General features: G+C 43.4%; 2 protein-coding genes across 3 annotated transcripts in view; one reads left to right on the forward strand and one right to left on the reverse strand.

Annotated features, from left to right (window-relative positions):
- Window positions 1-14550, reverse strand: part of LOC141148803 (dynein axonemal assembly factor 8-like) — a 218919-nt gene extending 204369 nt beyond the window's left edge. The window contains exons 1-2 of the mRNA XM_073636564.1: window positions 14482-14550; window positions 7961-8107 (exon numbers count right to left, since the gene is read on the reverse strand). Of these exons, the coding sequence (XP_073492665.1) occupies window positions 7961-8077 (117 nt within the window). The 5' untranslated portion in view covers window positions 8078-8107; window positions 14482-14550. The remainder of the gene's footprint in view (window positions 1-7960; window positions 8108-14481) is intronic.
- A 400-nt stretch (window positions 14551-14950) lies between these two features.
- ANKS3 (ankyrin repeat and sterile alpha motif domain containing 3) overlaps window positions 14951-18984 on the forward strand; it is a 51954-nt gene continuing 47920 nt past the window's right edge. Inside the window, exon 1 of one of the 2 annotated variants that reach the window (XM_073636565.1) lies at window positions 14951-15170. The gene's annotated coding sequence lies outside the window, so the exon portion shown is untranslated. The remainder of the gene's footprint in view (window positions 15171-18984) is intronic. The other variant, XM_073636566.1, reaches the window with a different exon arrangement.

The raw sequence follows: 18984 nt of genomic DNA on the forward strand, positions 1-18984 counted from the left end.
ATATATATATATATATATATATATATATATATAAACAAAAAAGCAACAATAAAAAAAAAAAAATATATATATATATATATATATTTTTTTTTTTTTTTTAATTGTTGCTTTTTTGTTTATAGCGCAAAAAATAAAAACCGCAGAGGTGATCAAATACCACCCAAAGAAAGCTCTATTTGTGGGGAAAAAAAGAACATCAATTTTGTTTGGGTACAGCGATGCACGACTGTGCAATTGTCCAAGTGACGCAGTGCCGTATCGCAAAAAATGGCTCGGTCATTAAGGGGGCACATCCTTCCGGTCCTTAAGTGGTTAATGTATGTAAGTGCCATACCTGTGGAAGATGGTAATCACGGCAGTAGGCACCACTACTACAGTTATGGCTGCTAGGCTTTGGGTCCCATGCTTAGTGGCTGACCTGTTGCTTACTGGACACAGGTGGTTGCTTGCTTGGCACAAATGCCATTCAGAGACCACTTTCCATTTTCTCAAATAATGCAAAGCGTTCTCCGATTGGACGAGGTGGAGATGTCGTCGACCTGCCTCTTCCCCTCGTTCAATCAGAGAATATTTTGCATTCATTGAGAAAAATGGAAAGAGCTCTCTGAATGGCGTCCGCAACCTTCTGTGTCTAGTGGCATGGGACCTGGAAGCTAGCGGTAATAACTAAAGTAGTGGCTCCTACTACAACGATTTCCAGCTCCTAGAGAGACCCCACAGCTATGCCACATACATACTTACACTGGTACGAGCTAGACCAAAAAAAACTAAAAATTGTAAAAATTGCCATACCTAACTTCAGCTTTAATGCAAAATAGTATGTATTTAGTGGGGTTTTTTGCTGCGCCCCATAAAATGCTACACAACATACTATTTTGGTTCCAACATAAGCATAAACATACTGTATATATGGTGATCAAAATCCATTATGAATGGCTGCAAGGCATGCTGGAATCTGTAGTGTACTCATACGTTCCAAATTTCACAACTTTTGCAGAACACCGCCAGGCTCAAACACCCAAATGGGTAGGAATTAGCATAATAGATATGTTTTTTTTCTCAAACATGACATGGTATAGAGCAGTGGTCATCAACCCTGTCCTCAGGGCCCACTAACAGGCCAGGTTTTATGTATTACCTTGGGGAGATGCAGACTAGAATACTGCAATCACTGAGCAGCAAATGATATCACCTGTGATGTATTTCTGTTATCTTGAAAAGCTGGCCTGTTAGTGGGCCCTGAGGACAGGGTTGAGAACCACTGGTATAGAAGACTTGGAATTGTATGAACAGAATGGTGGTAGTGACCAAATGTTTCATTTGACATTTTCAATAGAAAACAATGTGCATTACAACAAACTGATTCAACAGTTTACCTCTTAGCCTTTTACGAACATTATAGCCTCCAGGCAAGAGGCTAAAGAAATGATTGATATACATACTTGTGACCTGTCTGACCCTCCCAAGGTTTGTAATCCTGTTTTGATGAGATCCAGGCACCTACCAGGCAGAACAAGCAGGTCTAAAGCCCCATACACACGATTAGATTTTCTGTAGATTTATGTCTTCTGATTCACCAAAACCATATAATATGAGGTCAAACCTTAAGAGTTTCAGTTTGTATGCAATCAGGCAGGCCTTGCACTACATGGTTTTGGTAAATCTGAAGACAAAAATCTTTTGTGTGTATGAGGCTTAAAATTGCCATACGCAGAAAAGATTTCTCTTGTTCAGCCTAACAGGCTGGATGATACAAATCCATAGATTCCTCCATCTATGCTAAACAGTGTGGAATGACAAATCTCCCGGATGTTGTATTCTGACAGCTGTCACTCATGGCTGTCATAATACCTGAACAGTGCCTACACCTTATGCCGTGTACACACGACCGGACTTTTCGGCATCAAAGGTACAACGGAACGAATCCGTTGGACATTACGATCGTGTGTGGGCTTCATCGGACCTTTTCTGTCGAAAAATCTGACGGACCTTAGAAATAGAACATGTTTCAAATCTTTCCGACGGACTCGATTCCTATCGAAAAAAGAGTTTGTCTGTATGCTAGTCCGACGGACCGAAAACGACGCAAGGGAAGCTATTGGCAGCTATTGGCTACTGGCTATTGAACTTCCATTTCTAGTCCGGTCGTACGTCATCACGTTCGAAACGATTGGACTTTGGTGGGACTGGGATCGTGTGTAGGCAAGTCTGTTTCATCGGAGCTCCGTCGGAACTCAGTTGAAAAGTCCTTCGGAGTTCAGTCCGACGAGAAGTTCGCTCGCGTGTACACGGCATAATTAGCTGCAGTCGCTGTTTGGTCAACTTTTTTATGCCCAGCTCCTTCGATTTCTCAGCCTGCTCCAGGCCCCATCCCAGTTTGCCGATAGGACAATATAGGAGAAGCAACACACTGGTGAAGCTGTGCTTTGATCTACTGTAAAGCTGGCCATACATTATACAATTTTCTTGTTCCATTTCCTTTCCATTTACCTTCAACTATGTAGTGCAAGGGCCTGCCTGATTGCATACAACATCGAAAGTGTTTAGGTTAGACCTCCTATTATATGGTTTTGGTAAATCTAAAGGAAAATTGTACAAGAAAATTATATAATGTATGGCAAGCCTTATGGCCCGTACACATGATCCGAATATCGTAGGAAAACTGTCGTCCAAGGAAGAATCGTTTTCGGATCGTGTGTATACTTACTTTTGAGAGCCGATCACGACAGTTCATCCAATATTATTCGATCGGACAAGCACAAAAATTTTCCTTGTATGATACCAGATCGTACGATTTTCATTCAGTCTGTATAGTTGTCGTCCGGAAATACAATACAAATACATTACAGATGCCGCAGCTTACTATTTATGATTTGATTGCTGCTCGCTGACATACTATTATCATTCCTGTAAGTGCAATTTATTCATTTATTAAACCATCTTGAATTATTATACTGCCCTATGAAGGAATTTTTGTTTTATATTTCCGGGTGAATTCAGAAATATTAGTCGCTGCTCCGGATATCAATTAGGTCCCGGGGAGACCATTAATTCCCTGAGATTGGTGAGACTGTCTCGGCAGTCACGGCCTTCTGGTGAGCAGGCTACCTCACTTTTGGGTGTTGATCTGATTGCACTGTATTTTGTGTGAAGATTTGTGTCATGTATTTCTTCCTGCAATTTACCTTCATTTAACTGGATGTTTAACACTGCATAGACCCATACGGACTTAAATGTGAATGGGACTCTGTTTTGTTTTTTTCTTGCACACTTTTTTCACCGGATTATATATATACATTTTTTTTTTAGTAATTTATTCACTATATATTAGCACTATTAGCGCTGCACTTCTTTAATAATTTTACAAATACATTACAACACATGACATCACTTCCAATTTTTTTTTCGGTCGTACGAGAATTTTTGTGACTTTAGTTACCTATTCAATGTCTACTTGCAACTATTAAGAGAAAAAGTCATACAATCTGTTGTACGATATTCGGATCGTGTGTAGGGGCCATTAGTATGTATCAACAGCAACCCAAAAGAGCCCTTATGTCTCTCCCACAGTTTAATGTTGCTATGCAGAAGATCACACAGAGATAAAAATAAAGATAGATACAGGATGTGTGTTTTCACTAGTTGTCTTTAAATACACATTTGATTATGTTATAATGAATACATAAATTAAATGTTTTCAGCTCCCAGCAAACATCTAAATGAACAGCTGTTTTACCTACCAAAGGGGTTTGCATTTTCTTCCAGCTCTGCCAGAAAACACAGCCAGAAAGATGACATCACTATCTCTACAGCAGGTAAGCTAAACAGTGGTATCTTCTCGCCGCCCCGGCCCCTGATTGGAGAAGGAGCAGCAAGTGACAGATGAGGTAACCTCTCTCACCACTCTGCTCCACCCATCAGCATTGTTCCTTGCCTGCACATTTATATGCAGTTCACAGGACAGGCTACCATTCTTGTCCCACCCTCACCCCAGCTGAGTCTAATGCCGTGTACACACGGTCGGACTTTTCGTCTACAAAAGTCCGACGGACGCCGACGGACTAAAGCTGGCTGACAATCCGATTGTGCGTGGGCTTCCCCGGACTTTCAGCGGACTTTTCCAGCCGCAAATCTGACAGACTTTAGATTTGAAACATGCTTCAAATCTTTACGTTGTAACTACGCCGGACCCAGAAATCCGCTCGTCTGTGTGCTAGTCCGACGGACAAAAACCCACGCTAGGGCAGCTATTGGCTACTGGCTATCAACTTCCTTATTTTAGTCCGGTGTACGTTATCACGTACGAATCCGTTTGACTTTTGTGTGATCGTATGTAGGCAAGTCCGTTCGTAAGAAAGTCTGCCGCAAGTCCGCCAAAAGTCTGCCAAAAGTCCGTCGAAAGTCTGTCGGACAGGCTGTCGGACTTTTGTAGCCAAAAAGTCCGACCGTGTGTACGTGGCATAAGGCCTGATTCACACCTATGCAGGTTGCAATTTGCATATTGCAGGTGCATTTTGCGTTTTTCAATACACACTATTTTTTATCCATTGAAGTCTATGGAACCAAAAACCCGAAAAAAGTCCCTGGCCCTTTCCATAAAATGCACAAATGTGAACTACATCCAAAGGAAAGCATGTTAAATGGACTTTAGTGTGTTTCTGCAAAACCGAAAGCGCACTAAAAATGCATAGGTGCGAACCAGGCTTAAGGGGTTGATAAAGGCTGTGTCCAAGTCACATTCACTAGCAATATACTGGTTGCTTTAAAAAATACATTGAATTATTTATGAATGAGAACAGAGTTGAATCAATTTGTATTTTTATATCTGCCTAGAGGCCAGCTTTTAGAATATTAAAAATAAAAATAATAACGGGCTTGTCTGGCATTCATATAGGACTCTAGAATCAATTTACTAAAACTGGAGAGTGAAAAATCTGGTGCAGCTTCCAGATTTTTGTGAAAGCTTAATTGAACAAGCTGAAGTTAGAAGCTGATTGGCTACCATGCACAGCTGGAATTTGGCTTCTGGTCTCCATTGTTGGCAGCCCTGATACACTACTCACCTTATAACTATTTTGGACCAGCCTGGACAGGGTTACTTCTGATGTACTAGTGTGTTGCGCCTTTTACTTGTTCATAACCCTGCACAGCTGCACCAGCTTTTGTACGCTCCAGTTTTAGTAAATCAACCTCTAAGTATTTCATATGGGAAACTGGTCTTTACTTTTGAGAAAGTCATCGCCTCTTTCTCATTCCATTGTACTGAACCTAATGTTTTGTGTGCTTAAAAGCAACATTCTTGTAGAATGTTGTAATAGGTTCTTATCATGATAAGAGATGTAAGACTGTATTCATGTGAGGATGATTTAAGGCTTCCTGGAGGCCACAAGGTATCCCCTATCTATATGAACATAAATGTATGTTGCATTTTGTTGGACACTGCCAAATGTCATCTTGGATAAAAATGACTACAAATTAAATTAAATCAGCAATTAAATTCTTAAATTAGGTAATTTTGTAGTTAATCAGATAGACAAAACACTAAACATCAAAAACATCATACATATAATGAATATTATCTCTAAGTTGGCTTTTCTCAACAAGGGTTGACAACACTAAAGTTGCTCCAGAGATTTCTAGGGGTTCCTTGAGTGACAAACAACTTCTGCCTCTCCGATATGTTACCACTGACACCAATGATCTTTTTGACTATCTGTATGGAGGGATTCTTCCCAAACAGGGCCGAGACAAGGGAAGGGCAGGAGGGGCTGCTGCCCCTGGCACAATGAACTCAGGGAGGGAAGGGGGTACTTTGCCATTTCGGCAGGAACTTGCTACAGAAATAAAGACAGCATCAGAGAGAATGTGCTCTCCCCACTCCAGCTCTTCTTTCCAGTCAGAGCAGCTCTCCTTGATACAGGAATACTGTCAGATAGGGACTGTGTTGGATTTAAATATCAGCCCCCCCCATCTCTTCCCTAGACAGCTCTTTTCCTGGCAGCAGGAAATGTAGGTAGGGGGCGGATAAACAAACCCTGCACAGTCCTGATCTGACAGCATTCCTGTGTCACCTGCTGTATACCGACAGGAGGGAGGCGCTAGAGGGGAGAGAGCAAAGCTGACACCTAACAAATATTTGTGCTGGGGATAAGAGGATTTGTGCTGGGGGGGGGGGGATGTGACAAGCGGTGACAATGTGATTTGTGCAAGGAAGGGCGATTTGAATTTAGGAAGAGAAGAGAATATGTGCTAGGAGAGGGGATTGGAGGGGGGTATTTGTACTAGGAGGAGAAATTTGTGGGGGGCGAATGGATAGAGGATTTGTGCTAGAAGGGGTGATTTTTTTTTCAAGGGCAAAGATTTGTGCTGGGAGGGAATTTATCCTGGGAGAGGGGGATCGTGCAGATTAGTGCTGGATTTTTTTTTTTGAGGGGGAAGGTTTTTGCTGAGACACGATGCTCACACATCAAGGGGGTGGGTGCAGATTGTCATCTTCACCCTGAGCGCCAGAGGCAAACCCTGCCAGTGTGGATGGACTTCACGGACCCCCGTAATACAGCTTAAACAGATGCCAGCGGTTATCATCTTGCAACAGCATTATTCAATGGAGGATTCTAATTAAATCCCCTATTTTGCTTATTTTGTGATATTTAAAAGCATAAGCCTGTGATGTACAAACACTTCTCTTGGACGGACCAGTTTATCTGATCATATTTCACTGGGTCAAAAACATTCCAATGGTCTAGGTTATACAAAACCTTTATACTTGCCATCTACTGGTAACGATATTTTTGCATATTCTTGCTGCAATATAGCCACTCTTTGTTCTTGATTATGATGCCACTCATCTGGTCTATAATATAAATCCTCCTATATAATTACCCCTGATGAAAGGACTTTGAGCCTGAAACGCGTTGGGTACCGCTAGGACTTATCCCGGATGTTGGACACCGGAGAGTACTACCGGACATTGGAGTGAAACTACTTTGTATATGTATTTTCATTACAAAATATTGTTATATGTGCAATTGTGTTTTCTGTCAGTGTTGGTTTTATTAATCATTATATGTAGATTTTAAGTATAGTCTTTTTTTTTGTCTTTTAAATGAAATAAATTCATTTTTTAACGAGGAGATCCTCAGTGTCTTTGTCCCAAATTTCTCGGGGGGGGGGGGGGGGGGGGGGGTTCTGTCGGGGGTTACAAACTCCTTTTTTCCTCTTCACCCTAAGTGCCAGATGACCTTCTCCCGCCGCTGTTCCCAATGACCACAAATGGAGGCAGCATTCTTCCTTCTAACCTTGGTGCTAATGTACCATGAGCTGTAGATCTGGTAATTACTAGCAAGGGTTCTCTAACAGCGATAATTTATTTCAAGGGATCCTCCATATAAAAAAATTAAATAAAGGCTCCTCTAAGCAGTAATCGAAACAGGAAGAATTTGGGCTCATTCTTACGTGCGGCAGTCCTTGCCATCCCTTTGAAAAGCGTTGGAGCACTATTCAGAGGGGTGTTTGAAGTGGTGACAAGGCAATTAGTCACTTCCTCACTGCTTGTTTCAACCCTAAAAAAGGCTGAAGCACGGATTTTGAAACAGTGTAGGTGGTTCCAGAATGGCCCCATACACCCATTACACATAAGACACATTTGACAGGTATATTTTCAATTTTGCTGTGAAGCGAAGCAGTATTGCAGCCACGGCAAGTGCACAGCCTTGAGCAGCTGCTTGGCCTTCTTTAGGTGGATGGTAAAACTGCGGCTCAACTGCTTGCTTTTACCATCCCCTTGCTGCCTGTGTGGATGAGCCCTTTTAGATAAAAAAAACTTGTATGCAATTGCAATTAAATGTTTTTTTAACGTTCTAGTACATGTTTTTGCTGTCTATGTACTTGCATGTATTATCATTAAATAGTTTTGTACCCGATCAACTCTTTAAAATGATTTATCACTTTATGTACCCACCATGGAGTCCTCATCAGAGTCCAGAGAAGGTGCATTGACTGAGGAGAGGACTGACTCAATGTTATAACCTCCAGTCCATTGTTCCTGGGTTGTAGAAGACTCCTGTTCAGCAGACATTTTCTAAAGATGCAGAATCTACCTAAAAGCCTGAGGGAAAGCACAAACATACATGAAGCTGAATTAAACATGTGCACTGACAAAAAATTTGTTTTTTTTTTCGTTTTCAGATTTCCGAATTTGTGGAAATTCAAAAATTCAAAAATCTGAAAAAAAGAAAAAAAAAATCAGTAAAATTCAAAATAATAACTAACTATTAAATTATAGGTATTGGAATTTCTGTTCCAATGCTGTTCGGCATCGTTATTTCAGATAATTCGTAACTTTGGATAAATTCGTACTCGTTACGTTCACTAACAGCCAAATTTGAAAGGAAATTCCAATACTTATAATTTAATATTTATTATCAGTTATTATTTCAGATTTTTGAGTTTTTCAAATTTTCATTCTTATTCTTGGATTTTCACATTTCCAAATTTTAGAATATTTAAATTTATGAAATTTCTAATTTTTGGAAATTTGAAAATTCGGAAATTCAAAAATCTGAAAATTCGGAAATTCGACATTCAGAAATTGGAAAATTCAGAAATTCGTAATTTCATAATTGAAAAATTCGGAAATTTGGAATTAACGAATTTGTCAAAATTCGTTAAAAAACTAATTTGGGACTAAACGAATTGCACATGTCTAGAATCGTTATATAAATCTCTGATAGAAAACAAGGAGGAACCAACCAACACCAAAAATACCAACAAGGGAGAAATGGAGATACCAACCAAACATGAAAGAAAAAAATAATATCAAAATAATAGTGTCCAAATGTGGGGAAAATATGGTAATGTAGGGCACATTGACGCTAAGAATGTGAAGTCCCAAAATGTTGAAAAGTTCAAATGAAGATGATACTGGGCACCAGCGGCTGCTCCCTTGGGAGTAGAAGCAAAAACTCTGGAAGGCAATGTGGAGATAAAACAAGGTGCGCCAATCTAAGTGCAGTATCCAACGCAACTTTATTAAATAAATATAAAAATGAACGGCCAAATGGCTACTCACAAAGATTCAGAAGGGATAAGGCATATAATGACATGTAGATAGCCCATGGACAGAACCGCGGCAGCTCTCAGTGCAGGATCCCAAAGATGTTGCAAAGCGCTGGGGAGCATGTAGAAAGGCTGTCCGTGGTGTGTAGTCCTCCGCTGGTAGGGGCTTTACCGTGGGGGGGAACGGAGAGACCCAGGTGTCAGCAAGGTAAAGCCGGCATCTAGTCAGGCACCGGAAGCCGGAAAACGGAAACAGGAACCAGATGAGGACCAGCGTGAAACGCACCATCCACTGGAGTGAGGGAAGCGGAAATGTCGTCTGGACGTTTCAGATGACGCGTTTCAATGCATCCGCATTTTCTTCAGATCTAATAGGCTGGGGGAGTAGGCATCATTTATATAAAGGGGCTGGCGTCCACCGCTAAGCGACGGCATCAGCAAGAAGTACTGGCAATGTATAAAAAAGTCAGCTTGTGTGTACAGGGCATTAGACAAAACTTGTACTAAGTGTAATAGTCATGCATACTGGGCCCACAACTAGCTGTGGGTGTAGCACCCATTATGTTTATGTTTCAGCTCATGTCAGCCATGTTGTCATGTGAAGGGCATAACCACAGTGACCTTACCCCACACCTTTTTCTTTCTCTCAGTTATACAATACACAAACTGTTAACTGATGCCAGGACCTTATCAGTCCATTGATTGGGGATACGCAGACCCTTTCCAATAACGAATCCACATTCCCGTCTAGAAACCCTACTAGAACTGTCACCCTCACAAAGCTTAGCAATCCAGAGAACTAACAGATACCGGTCGTAAATAGCTCAGTTGGACGGAGGGGCAATACACACAAGTGCAGATAGGTCAGCAGTTGTAACTCTGAAAGTTCAGCACGTTTCAGAACTCCTAAAAAAAATAATAGCACAGGCAGAATACTGTATGGACATATTTACTTTTCTCATGTAATTTGTAACGTTTCAAGTCCAGGCCCTATGTCAGACCATATGGGGAACTGCTGGCACTCCTTATCCCTCCTAGGTAAACTAGACATCTGAAACCTGACATATTTATATTTATTTTGAAGCCAATTTCATGCTGGACAATAATCTGCTGGTTAGAAAACTGTAAACTGTAGATACTCAGAGCTATGAATACTTATTTATACAAAAGAGGACGGTACGGCAAGTGTACCCGGCGTGACGACTCGTACACCAGCGGCTTGTGTCAGGGAGATGATAGACATGTGCGGTTCGTTTCGTTCCGAATTAATATTCAGACAAATATTTGGTTATTTGGTTATTCGGAGATTTGGATATTTTCGAATACCCGATTTACAATATAAACAAATTTTACCGAATGCTCCGAAACTAAATTAGTCCAAATTTCGGAAATTCGGACTGAAATTTGAGATTAATTTTACATTGAACTTCAGTCGAATTCCAACTACACATATTGCTGATAGTGTTATTAGAGTACCACTTTGAAATAATGCAGTTTTTTGTTAAGCCAAAAGGTGATTTAAAGAGTCATTATAATCATTTGATGAAGATTTTTCTTTTGTTTGTTCACTTTGCTGCATTCGAATAGAAAACAATAACATTTTCACTTAGACCGATTCGAAAATTTATCAATTTGAACGTTTCGAATTGAAAAAATAAAAATAAATAATGGATAAATTTGAACATTCCAAATACAGATTGAACGAATCTACAGAATTTAACTAAACAAAATAGCTAGATTAACAAATCAAAACTAAAATGAAACATATTTTTCAGGTTCAGTTTGGGGCAGATGAGCAGGGGGGTTCAGTGTTGGGGCAGATGAGCAGGGGGGGGGGTTCAGTGATGAGCCAGATGAGCAGGGGGGTACAGTGGTGGGACAGAAAAGCAGGGGGGTATAGCGGTGGAGCAGATGTGAAAGGAGGTGTATTGGTGGGACAGATGAGCAGGGGGGTACAGTGGTGGGACAGAAAAGCAGGGGGGTATAGCGGTGGAGCAGATGTGAAAGGAGGTGTATTGGTGGGACAGATGAGCAGGGGGTTACAGTGGCGGGGCAGGAGAGCAGGGGGAACAGAGGTGAGACAGATGTGCAGGCAGTACATTGGTGGGGCAGATGAGAAAGCGGATTACAGTGGTGGGGCAGATGAGCAGATGGGTTCAGTGTTAGGACAGATGAGAAGGTGATTCAGTAGTGAGACAGAAAAGCATGGGGATATGGAGGTGGAGCAGATGTGCGGGGAGGTACAGTGGTGGGGCAGGTTAGAAAAGGGGGTACATTGAGTGGGGCAGATGAGAAAAGGGGGGTTACAGTGGTGGGGCAGATGTGCAAGAAGTACAGTGGTGGGGCAGATGTGCAATAAGTACAGTGGTGGGAGGGATGGGAAGGGGGTTCAGCAGTGGGACAGAAAAGCAGGGGGTACAGTGTTGGGGCAGATGAGCAGGGGGGGTTCAGTGTTGGGGCAGAGAAGAAAGGAGGTACATTGGTGGGACAGATGAGTGGGGGGTTACAGCTGTGGGACAGAGGGGTGCAGATGAGTAAGCACTCGTTATGAGTGCAAAACGCTTCAGCTGAGTGCTGTACATCCCTGCTGTAGTGTCCTGTAACATCCTGTGATCCAGCTTTTAATCAATAAAGGCACTTATTATTTAGCATCCAGATCTTTTCGTCTACCTCTGCAGATAAGTTCAGTGTTAGGACAGATGAGAAGATGGTTCAGCGTTGAGACAGAAGAGCATGGGGGTACGGCGGTGGAGCAGATGTGCAGGGAGGTACAGTGGTGGGGCAGATGAGAAAAGGTGGAAACATTGGTGGTGCAGATGAGCATGGGGTTACAGCGGTGGGTCAGATGTACAGGGGGTTACAGCGGTAGGGCAGATGAGCAGGGTGGTACAGCAAGGGCCGGAGTTATCATTGGGCTTGACTGGGCTCAAGCCCATGGGCCCCGGCCAATAGGGGGCCCCACGGGCCCCGCCCATTTCAAAATCCGCCAAGATACACAGGATATCCGGCTCTGTATCTTGGCGGCGCCATTTTTAAACTGAAAGGCTGCAATGACAAGGCAGCAATGACACTGGAGCAAGGCTACACTGACAAGGCTACAATGGCACTGACAAGGCTGCATTGATGGGCATTTAAATGTAAGTTTTTTTCCTTAAACTTCCCTCCTAAAAGTTTTTTCCTTAAAATTCCCTCCTAAACTTGGGGTATGTGTTATACGCCGGCGCGTGTTATATGCCAATAAATACAGTAATTATCATTTTATCCATTTGTATTGCTTTTATTAATCGTGGACCCAGGACGAATACCAGTACAGTATCCCCCACTTATACGCTTATATATTATCTACTTTTTTGAGTAGCCATTTGGCTGTTTTGTCTTGTCCAATTAAACAGAAGTTCTTTAATACTGCACTGAGTCTGGCGCACCTTGTCCTTTTCTATTTCTGTTTTATAGAGCTGTGCATATGTGTAGAAGGGTAGGGCCCGAAAGTGACTCAAGCCCAGGGGCCCCCACCACCCTAAGTCCTGCCCTGGGTACAGTGTTGGGGCAGATGAGCAGGGGGGTTACAGTGATCTGAGGTGTGGAGTTGCAGGATGTTAATCTCTCACTACTAAAGTAGTTTACATCATTTACTTTATAAAGAATCCTTTTCGTGATTGAGAGTGTGAAGTTGACATTTTTTTTGTTATAAAATCGGCATGCTCGATTTTTTTGAAAACATTTTTTGGCACACTGTGCTCAAAAGGTTGCCCACCCCCGGAATAGAAACACATACGTCTTTGTAACAACAGATACACTATAGCAAATCTAGAGAATGCTGGAGGGAAATGTAATCATTGGTTTAAATGAATTGCTAAATTGGTTACATTCATTTTCTAATTATATCTAGAGTTCTCTAGAATTACTACATTGTATCTCCTCTTGCAAAAACATGTACTTGTGGACAGCCTTCCCAGAAGAGTTGAAGCTGTTATAGCTGCAAAGGGTGGGCCAATTCAATATTGAACCATGGATATTTTTTTTTTTTTTTTACTAGCAATGGCAGCGATCAGCAATTTTTAGTGGGACTGCGACATTGCCACGGTCAAATCTGACACTTTTTGGGGACCAGTGACACTAATACAGATATCAGTGCTAAAAAAAAAAAAAAAAAAAAAAAAAAAAAAAGCACTATCACTGTACTAATGACACTGGCAGGGAAGGGGCACTGGCAGGGAAGGGGTTAACATCAGGGGCAATCAAAGGGTTAAATGTGTGCCCTGGGAGTGCTTACCATCTGCGTGGGGGATGGGCTTTCACTAAAGAAAAACAGAGATCCGTGTTCCTGCTTAGCAGAAACAGAAGATCTCCACATTCCTCTCTGGCAGAACAGCAATCTGCCTTGTTTATATAGGTAGACCGCCGTTCTGCCTCTCCTCAGAACGATCGCGGGTGGCCAGCGGACATTGTGTCCACTGTACCCGCTGAATGGCTTCCGCTGTGTCCAATCATAGCAGGAGCGGGGCTCTGGCGGGGTACGTAATTGTGCGCTTAAGGGCCGCCCTGCTGCAGTATATGTACGCGGGGCGGTCCTTAAGTGATTAAAGCGGCGTTCCAGCCACAAACCTTTTTTTTTTTTTGTTTTATAAAAATTCAGCAGCTACAAACACTGCGGCTGCTGACTTTTAATAAGGACACTCACCTGTCCAGGGAGGCTGCGATGTGGCCCCCCCCCCCCAAGGCCAATCCGTTCATCGGAACTAAGGGAAACCGGCAGGGGAGCCTTCAGGCTGGTTTCCGCATGCGCAAGTCGCACAGCGCTTTGTGAATGGCCAGCTTGTCTTCTGGGATACACACAGTTCCCAGAAGACAACGGGGGGGAGAAGGAGGAGGAGGGCTCGCCGCAGAAGAGGACGTGACGTCCTGTGCCGTGGCCAAGATGGAACGGAAGTTCATTGGCTGTCAATGCATGACAACGCCACCAAAACGTAACACTGCGTTCTCATGCAGCTTGTGCGTCACATTACTGCGTTGGAGTAGCACGCGGACCGCGATGCCTTCTAATGAACGCTTCACTGTACATTACAGGTATAGACAGGCCATGAGAGGCCCCATTTCTGGAGAGGAGGTCCAGGAAAAATGTTATGGACCATTTAAAAAAAAATAAAAATAATGAAGGACCATTCCAGGAGCCATGAGTGTGATTGTGGCACTACAGGTCCCAGAATGACTGCTAGAGCATGAGAGACCCAGGGGAACCAAGACAGCTAGCATGTGATCACGTGATCACTGTTCCCATCAGCGTGCCTATCACCATGGAAACCACGTTCAATCCCACTTTGCAGCAACTCTCTGCCTATTAGCGCCCCCTGACCGCACAGCCCCAGCAGAACCCCCTCTAATGACACTGCCCGGCATTATCCAAAGACTCACACAGCCACCTACCTGCTGTCACCTGCTAGCGCCTACCTAAAACAGTTGCCTCTCAGTACCGCCCCCTGGAACCCAAACCCCGCCCCTACGACTTCCAAAGAGAACAGGTGCAGCCAAAGGGCACGCCCACGTTCTACATTGTTTATAAGCCACGCCCACATGGGGGGGAGCGCACAACCATTTCGCCAGTGAAAAATGCCCAAGTCATAGCCCCGCCCAAAACGTGCTTTCGCGTCCCTCGCACGCTGAGTAACCCGGGGCAACAAGCGGAAGCCCCGCTTTTCAAGGTCCTAACAGGAGCATAGAAAATACGAGACCTTAGGGCGGTGACCGCTAGGAGAGAGAAACTACAGCAACAGAATAACAAATAAAATAGAATTGTATAATATTCTCATATGAAATTCCAGCATCTGGCTTCATGAAGGATTCGTTTATTAACCACACACCTGTCAGGACAAAGATTGCTGGACTCCTATTGGTCAGATTGTTGGGCGATAAGAAATATCTGTGACGCCATTGGATAGTGCGCCCGCCAATCAAAAGGAGGGGGAACAGAAGCTGAGGAATTCTGGGAAATGTAGTTGGCAAAAAGTTTTCAACTTGGAAGTTTGTAGTTGGGAGAAAACTGCAAATCCCAGAGTGCTGTGCGGGGGAAGGGAGTCCAACAGGGAGGCTGAAGGCTGTGTAGGTGGAAGAGAGAGGTAAGTTCTAATATAGCGAGCGCTGTGTCCTGATGTCTGTGTATTAGGAGAGGAGAGCTCTGTGTCCTGATGTCTGTGTATTAGGAGAGGAGAGCTCTGTGTATTAGGAGGAGAGGAGAGCTCTGTGTATTAGGAGGAGAGGAGAGCTCTGTGTATTAGGAGGAGAGCTCTGTGTATTAGGAGGAGAGCTCTGTGTATTAGGAGGAGAGGAGAGCACTGTGTATTAGGAGGAGAGGAGAGCACTGTGTATTAGGAGGAGAGGAGAGCACTGTGTATTAGGAGGAGAGGAGAGCACTGTGTATTAGGAGGAGAGGAGAGCACTGTGTATTAGGAGGAGAGGAGAGCACTGTGTATTAGGAGGAGAGGAGAGCACTGTGTATTAGGAGGAGAGGAGAGCACTGTGTATTAGGAGGAGAGGAGAGCACTGTGTATTAGGAGGAGAGGAGAGCACTGTGTATTAGGAGGAGAGGAGAGCACTGTGTATTAGGAGGAGAGGAGAGCACTGTGTATTGAGAGGAGAGCACTGTGTATTAGGAGGAGAGGAGAGCACTGTGTATTAGGAGGAGAGGAGAGCTCTGTGTCCTGGTGTCTGTGTATTAGGAGAGGAGAGCTCTGTGTCCTGGTGTCTGTGTATTAGGAGAGGAGAGCTCTGTGTCCTGATGTCTGTGTATTAGGAGGAGAGGAGAGCTCTGTGTCCTGATGTCTCTGTATTAGGAGGAGAGGAGAGCTCTGTGTCCTGGTGTCTGTGTATTAGGAGGAGAGGAGAGCTCTGTGTCCTGGTGTCTGTGTATTAGGAGGAGAGGAGAGCTCTGTGTCCTGGTGTCTGTGTATTAGGAGGAGAGGAGAGCTCTGTGTCCTGGTGTCTGTGTATTAGGAGGAGAGGAGAGCTCTGTGTCCTGGTGTCTGTGTATTAGGAGGAGAGGAGAGCTCTGTGTCCTGGTGTCTGTGTATTAGGAGGAGAGGAGAGCTCTGTGTCCTGGTGTCTGTGTATTAGGAGGAGAGGAGAGCTCTGTGTCCTGGTGTCTGTGTATTAGGAGAGGAGAGCTCTGTGTCCTGGTGTCTGTGTATTAGGAGAGGAGAGCTCTGTGTCCTGGTGTCTGTGTATTGGGAGGAGAGGAGAGCTCTGTGAAGCAGAATTTATTAGTGATGCACCGAAATTAAAATTCTGGTGCCGAAACAAAGCTGAAAATTCTGGATGCACTTGGCCGAAATGGACAGTCAATGGGACACAATTTTTGCCTTGCAGTCAATGGGATGCAATTTTATATTGCAGTCGATGAAACACAGCATGCCATTTTCGGCCGCTATATCGGTGTATCCCTACAATTTAGGAATGGAGGAGGCAGATCTTTCATTTATCCATCCTTCATTCATAGATAGATCTGCAGTGTTTTCTTATCTCTCTTGTAAGCACGGTGTCCCCTAGCTGTCTCTTGCTCCGTAGCTCTGTTATGAGCCTGATAAATTCTCACACGTTCTCTGAGACCGGAGATGGAAGTGTTTTTTTATTTTTTTTTTGTTTTTGTTTTTTTTTTCTGGGGAGGTTGTCATAAATAGATTAGCACACAGCTTGTGCTCCGCCAGATTAGGCGACCCATCGGATTTCGGAACGGAAGTGACGTTCCGTCACGGCCATCTTGGTACACCCCACACTCAGCTGCAGTAAGCTTACAGTCTGAAGTCGCCAAGCGGACATCTTTTTACACCCACCGAAGCCTTGCATTTCACACATATGTGTATCAGTAAACTGAGCTTATATTGTGAAATACAGAATTTAGAAGTCCGTGACACTGTTTTGATGTTGAATTTTAAAAGCAGCGGAAAGCCTGTTGATCTCACACATTTTCTAATCTGACAGAAGAGCGCTGCTTTTAAACTTTAACATTAAAACAGTGTCACAGAATTCTAAATCCTATATTTCACGATATAAGCTCAGTTTAGTGGTAAAAATGCCTGTTAAATGTAAGACTTCGGTGGGTGTAAAAAGATGTCCGCTTGGCGACTTCAGACTGTAGGCTTACTGCAGCTGAGTGTGGGGTGTACCAAGATGGCTGTGAAGGAACGTCACGTCTGTTACGAGTTTTGATGGGTCGTCTAATCTGATGGAGCACCTGCCGTCTCAGAGCCCTTTCCTCCAATCAGCTGCTCCCAGTGTAATCCAAGCCTTCTCTACCAGTGCACATTGAGGAAGTGAAAATTCTTACCCGATGTAAGAATTCTAAGGCTGCTTTCACACTGGGGCGGCGGGTCCGTTCGTGGCAAAGCGCCACTAGTTTTAGCAGCGCTTTACCGTCGTTTTAGCGCCACTTTTCAGCCACTAGCAGGGCACTTTTAACCCCCGCTAGCTTCTGAAGAAAGGGTTAAAACCGCCCGTGTTGCGGCGCTTTGGAAGCACTAGCCATTCATTCCAATGGGTAGGGGTGGTGAACACCGCTCCTCCACCACCCAAAGATGCTTCTAGCAGGACTTTTTTTTTTTCTGCCCCGAAAGTGCACCGCTCCAGTGTGAAAGCACTCAGGCTTTCACACTGGGGAGGCATGAGAGGAGCTTTTGAGGCGCTATTTTTAGCGCTAAAACGCCTAAAAACTGCCTCAGTGTCTAAAGAATCTAGCAAGATGAAGACAGCAGATATACATGTAAAACTTATGTAGGGAGATTTGTTTCATCTCTGTGTATCAGCTGAGGCTGTTCACTTCTCTTGCTATAGGAGAGGGTGTACATCCACTTTAACCTTAAATAAGGATATGTGCGTTCCAGTGCATTTCTGAATCGTTTTACCGCGGTCCAGTGCAGAAAAAATGTTCTACTTTTTTTTTTTTTTTTTTCTGGAACTGACTGCACTGGTGTGAACTATGCCATTGGAAACCATATATCCTGCTATCCGTGAGTTTTTGATGCAGAAAAAAAAACGCACTGGACTGCATGTGGTGTGAACTGGCCCTCAAAGTGAAAGTAGTCATGGAATGAAAACCATCCCTTCACTGTGCTATTAGGAATGAGCGGTGTTCAAAGACTTCTCAGAATCTTAGTAAACCATTAAGCTAAGCCTGACTGCTGCATATTTAATGGGAAGTGGAAGTTTGAAATCTTTAATATTTAACTTAACTCAAATTGGGTGTGTTGTTTAGGAGGAATAGCAGAATAGCACAGCAAGGGATTTGTCACCAGTGTTAATTTCGTCGCCTAAAACATTTTTGTCAACTAAATGAATATTATTTTAGTTGACTAAAATACGACTAAAACAACTGAGATGACTAAAATACGACTAAAACTAAAATGGCATTTTAGTCAAAAGACTAAAATGGGACTTAAGCCCCCGTTCACACTTATGCGAATTACACCGCCTCCAATTCGCAGGACATTTTAAAATACATTCATTTGAATGTATTTGGTTCACATATGTGCGTTACATTCGCACTGCGCATTGCACAAAAAATGTGTGGTTTTTTGGGCATTGCGGTGCGTATTACAAGCCCATTATCTTCTATGGGAACGCATCTTATTCGCAGATGCGTTCCGTTCTGAACATGACTTCTCTTCACCTCCCCCCCTCTCCCTGCTCTCTGATCCGCAGCTAAAATGCAGAGGAACCTCTGAACAACTGATTTTTATCTTCGCAGTGAAACCTGAGCTTCAATTCGCACCGCACATGTGTGAACCCGGGTTAAAACTAAAATGCCATTTTAGTCAAAAGACTAATGCCGCGTACACACGGTCGGACTTTTCGTCTACAAAAGTCCAACGGACGCTGACGGACTAAAGCTGGCTGGTAATCCGATCGTGTGTGGGCTTCCCCGGACTTTCAACTGACTTT

This window comes from Aquarana catesbeiana, linkage group LG06 (genome assembly GCF_042186555.1).
Source record: "Aquarana catesbeiana isolate 2022-GZ linkage group LG06, ASM4218655v1, whole genome shotgun sequence".
Classification (NCBI taxonomy): Eukaryota; Metazoa; Chordata; class Amphibia; order Anura; family Ranidae; genus Aquarana; species Aquarana catesbeiana.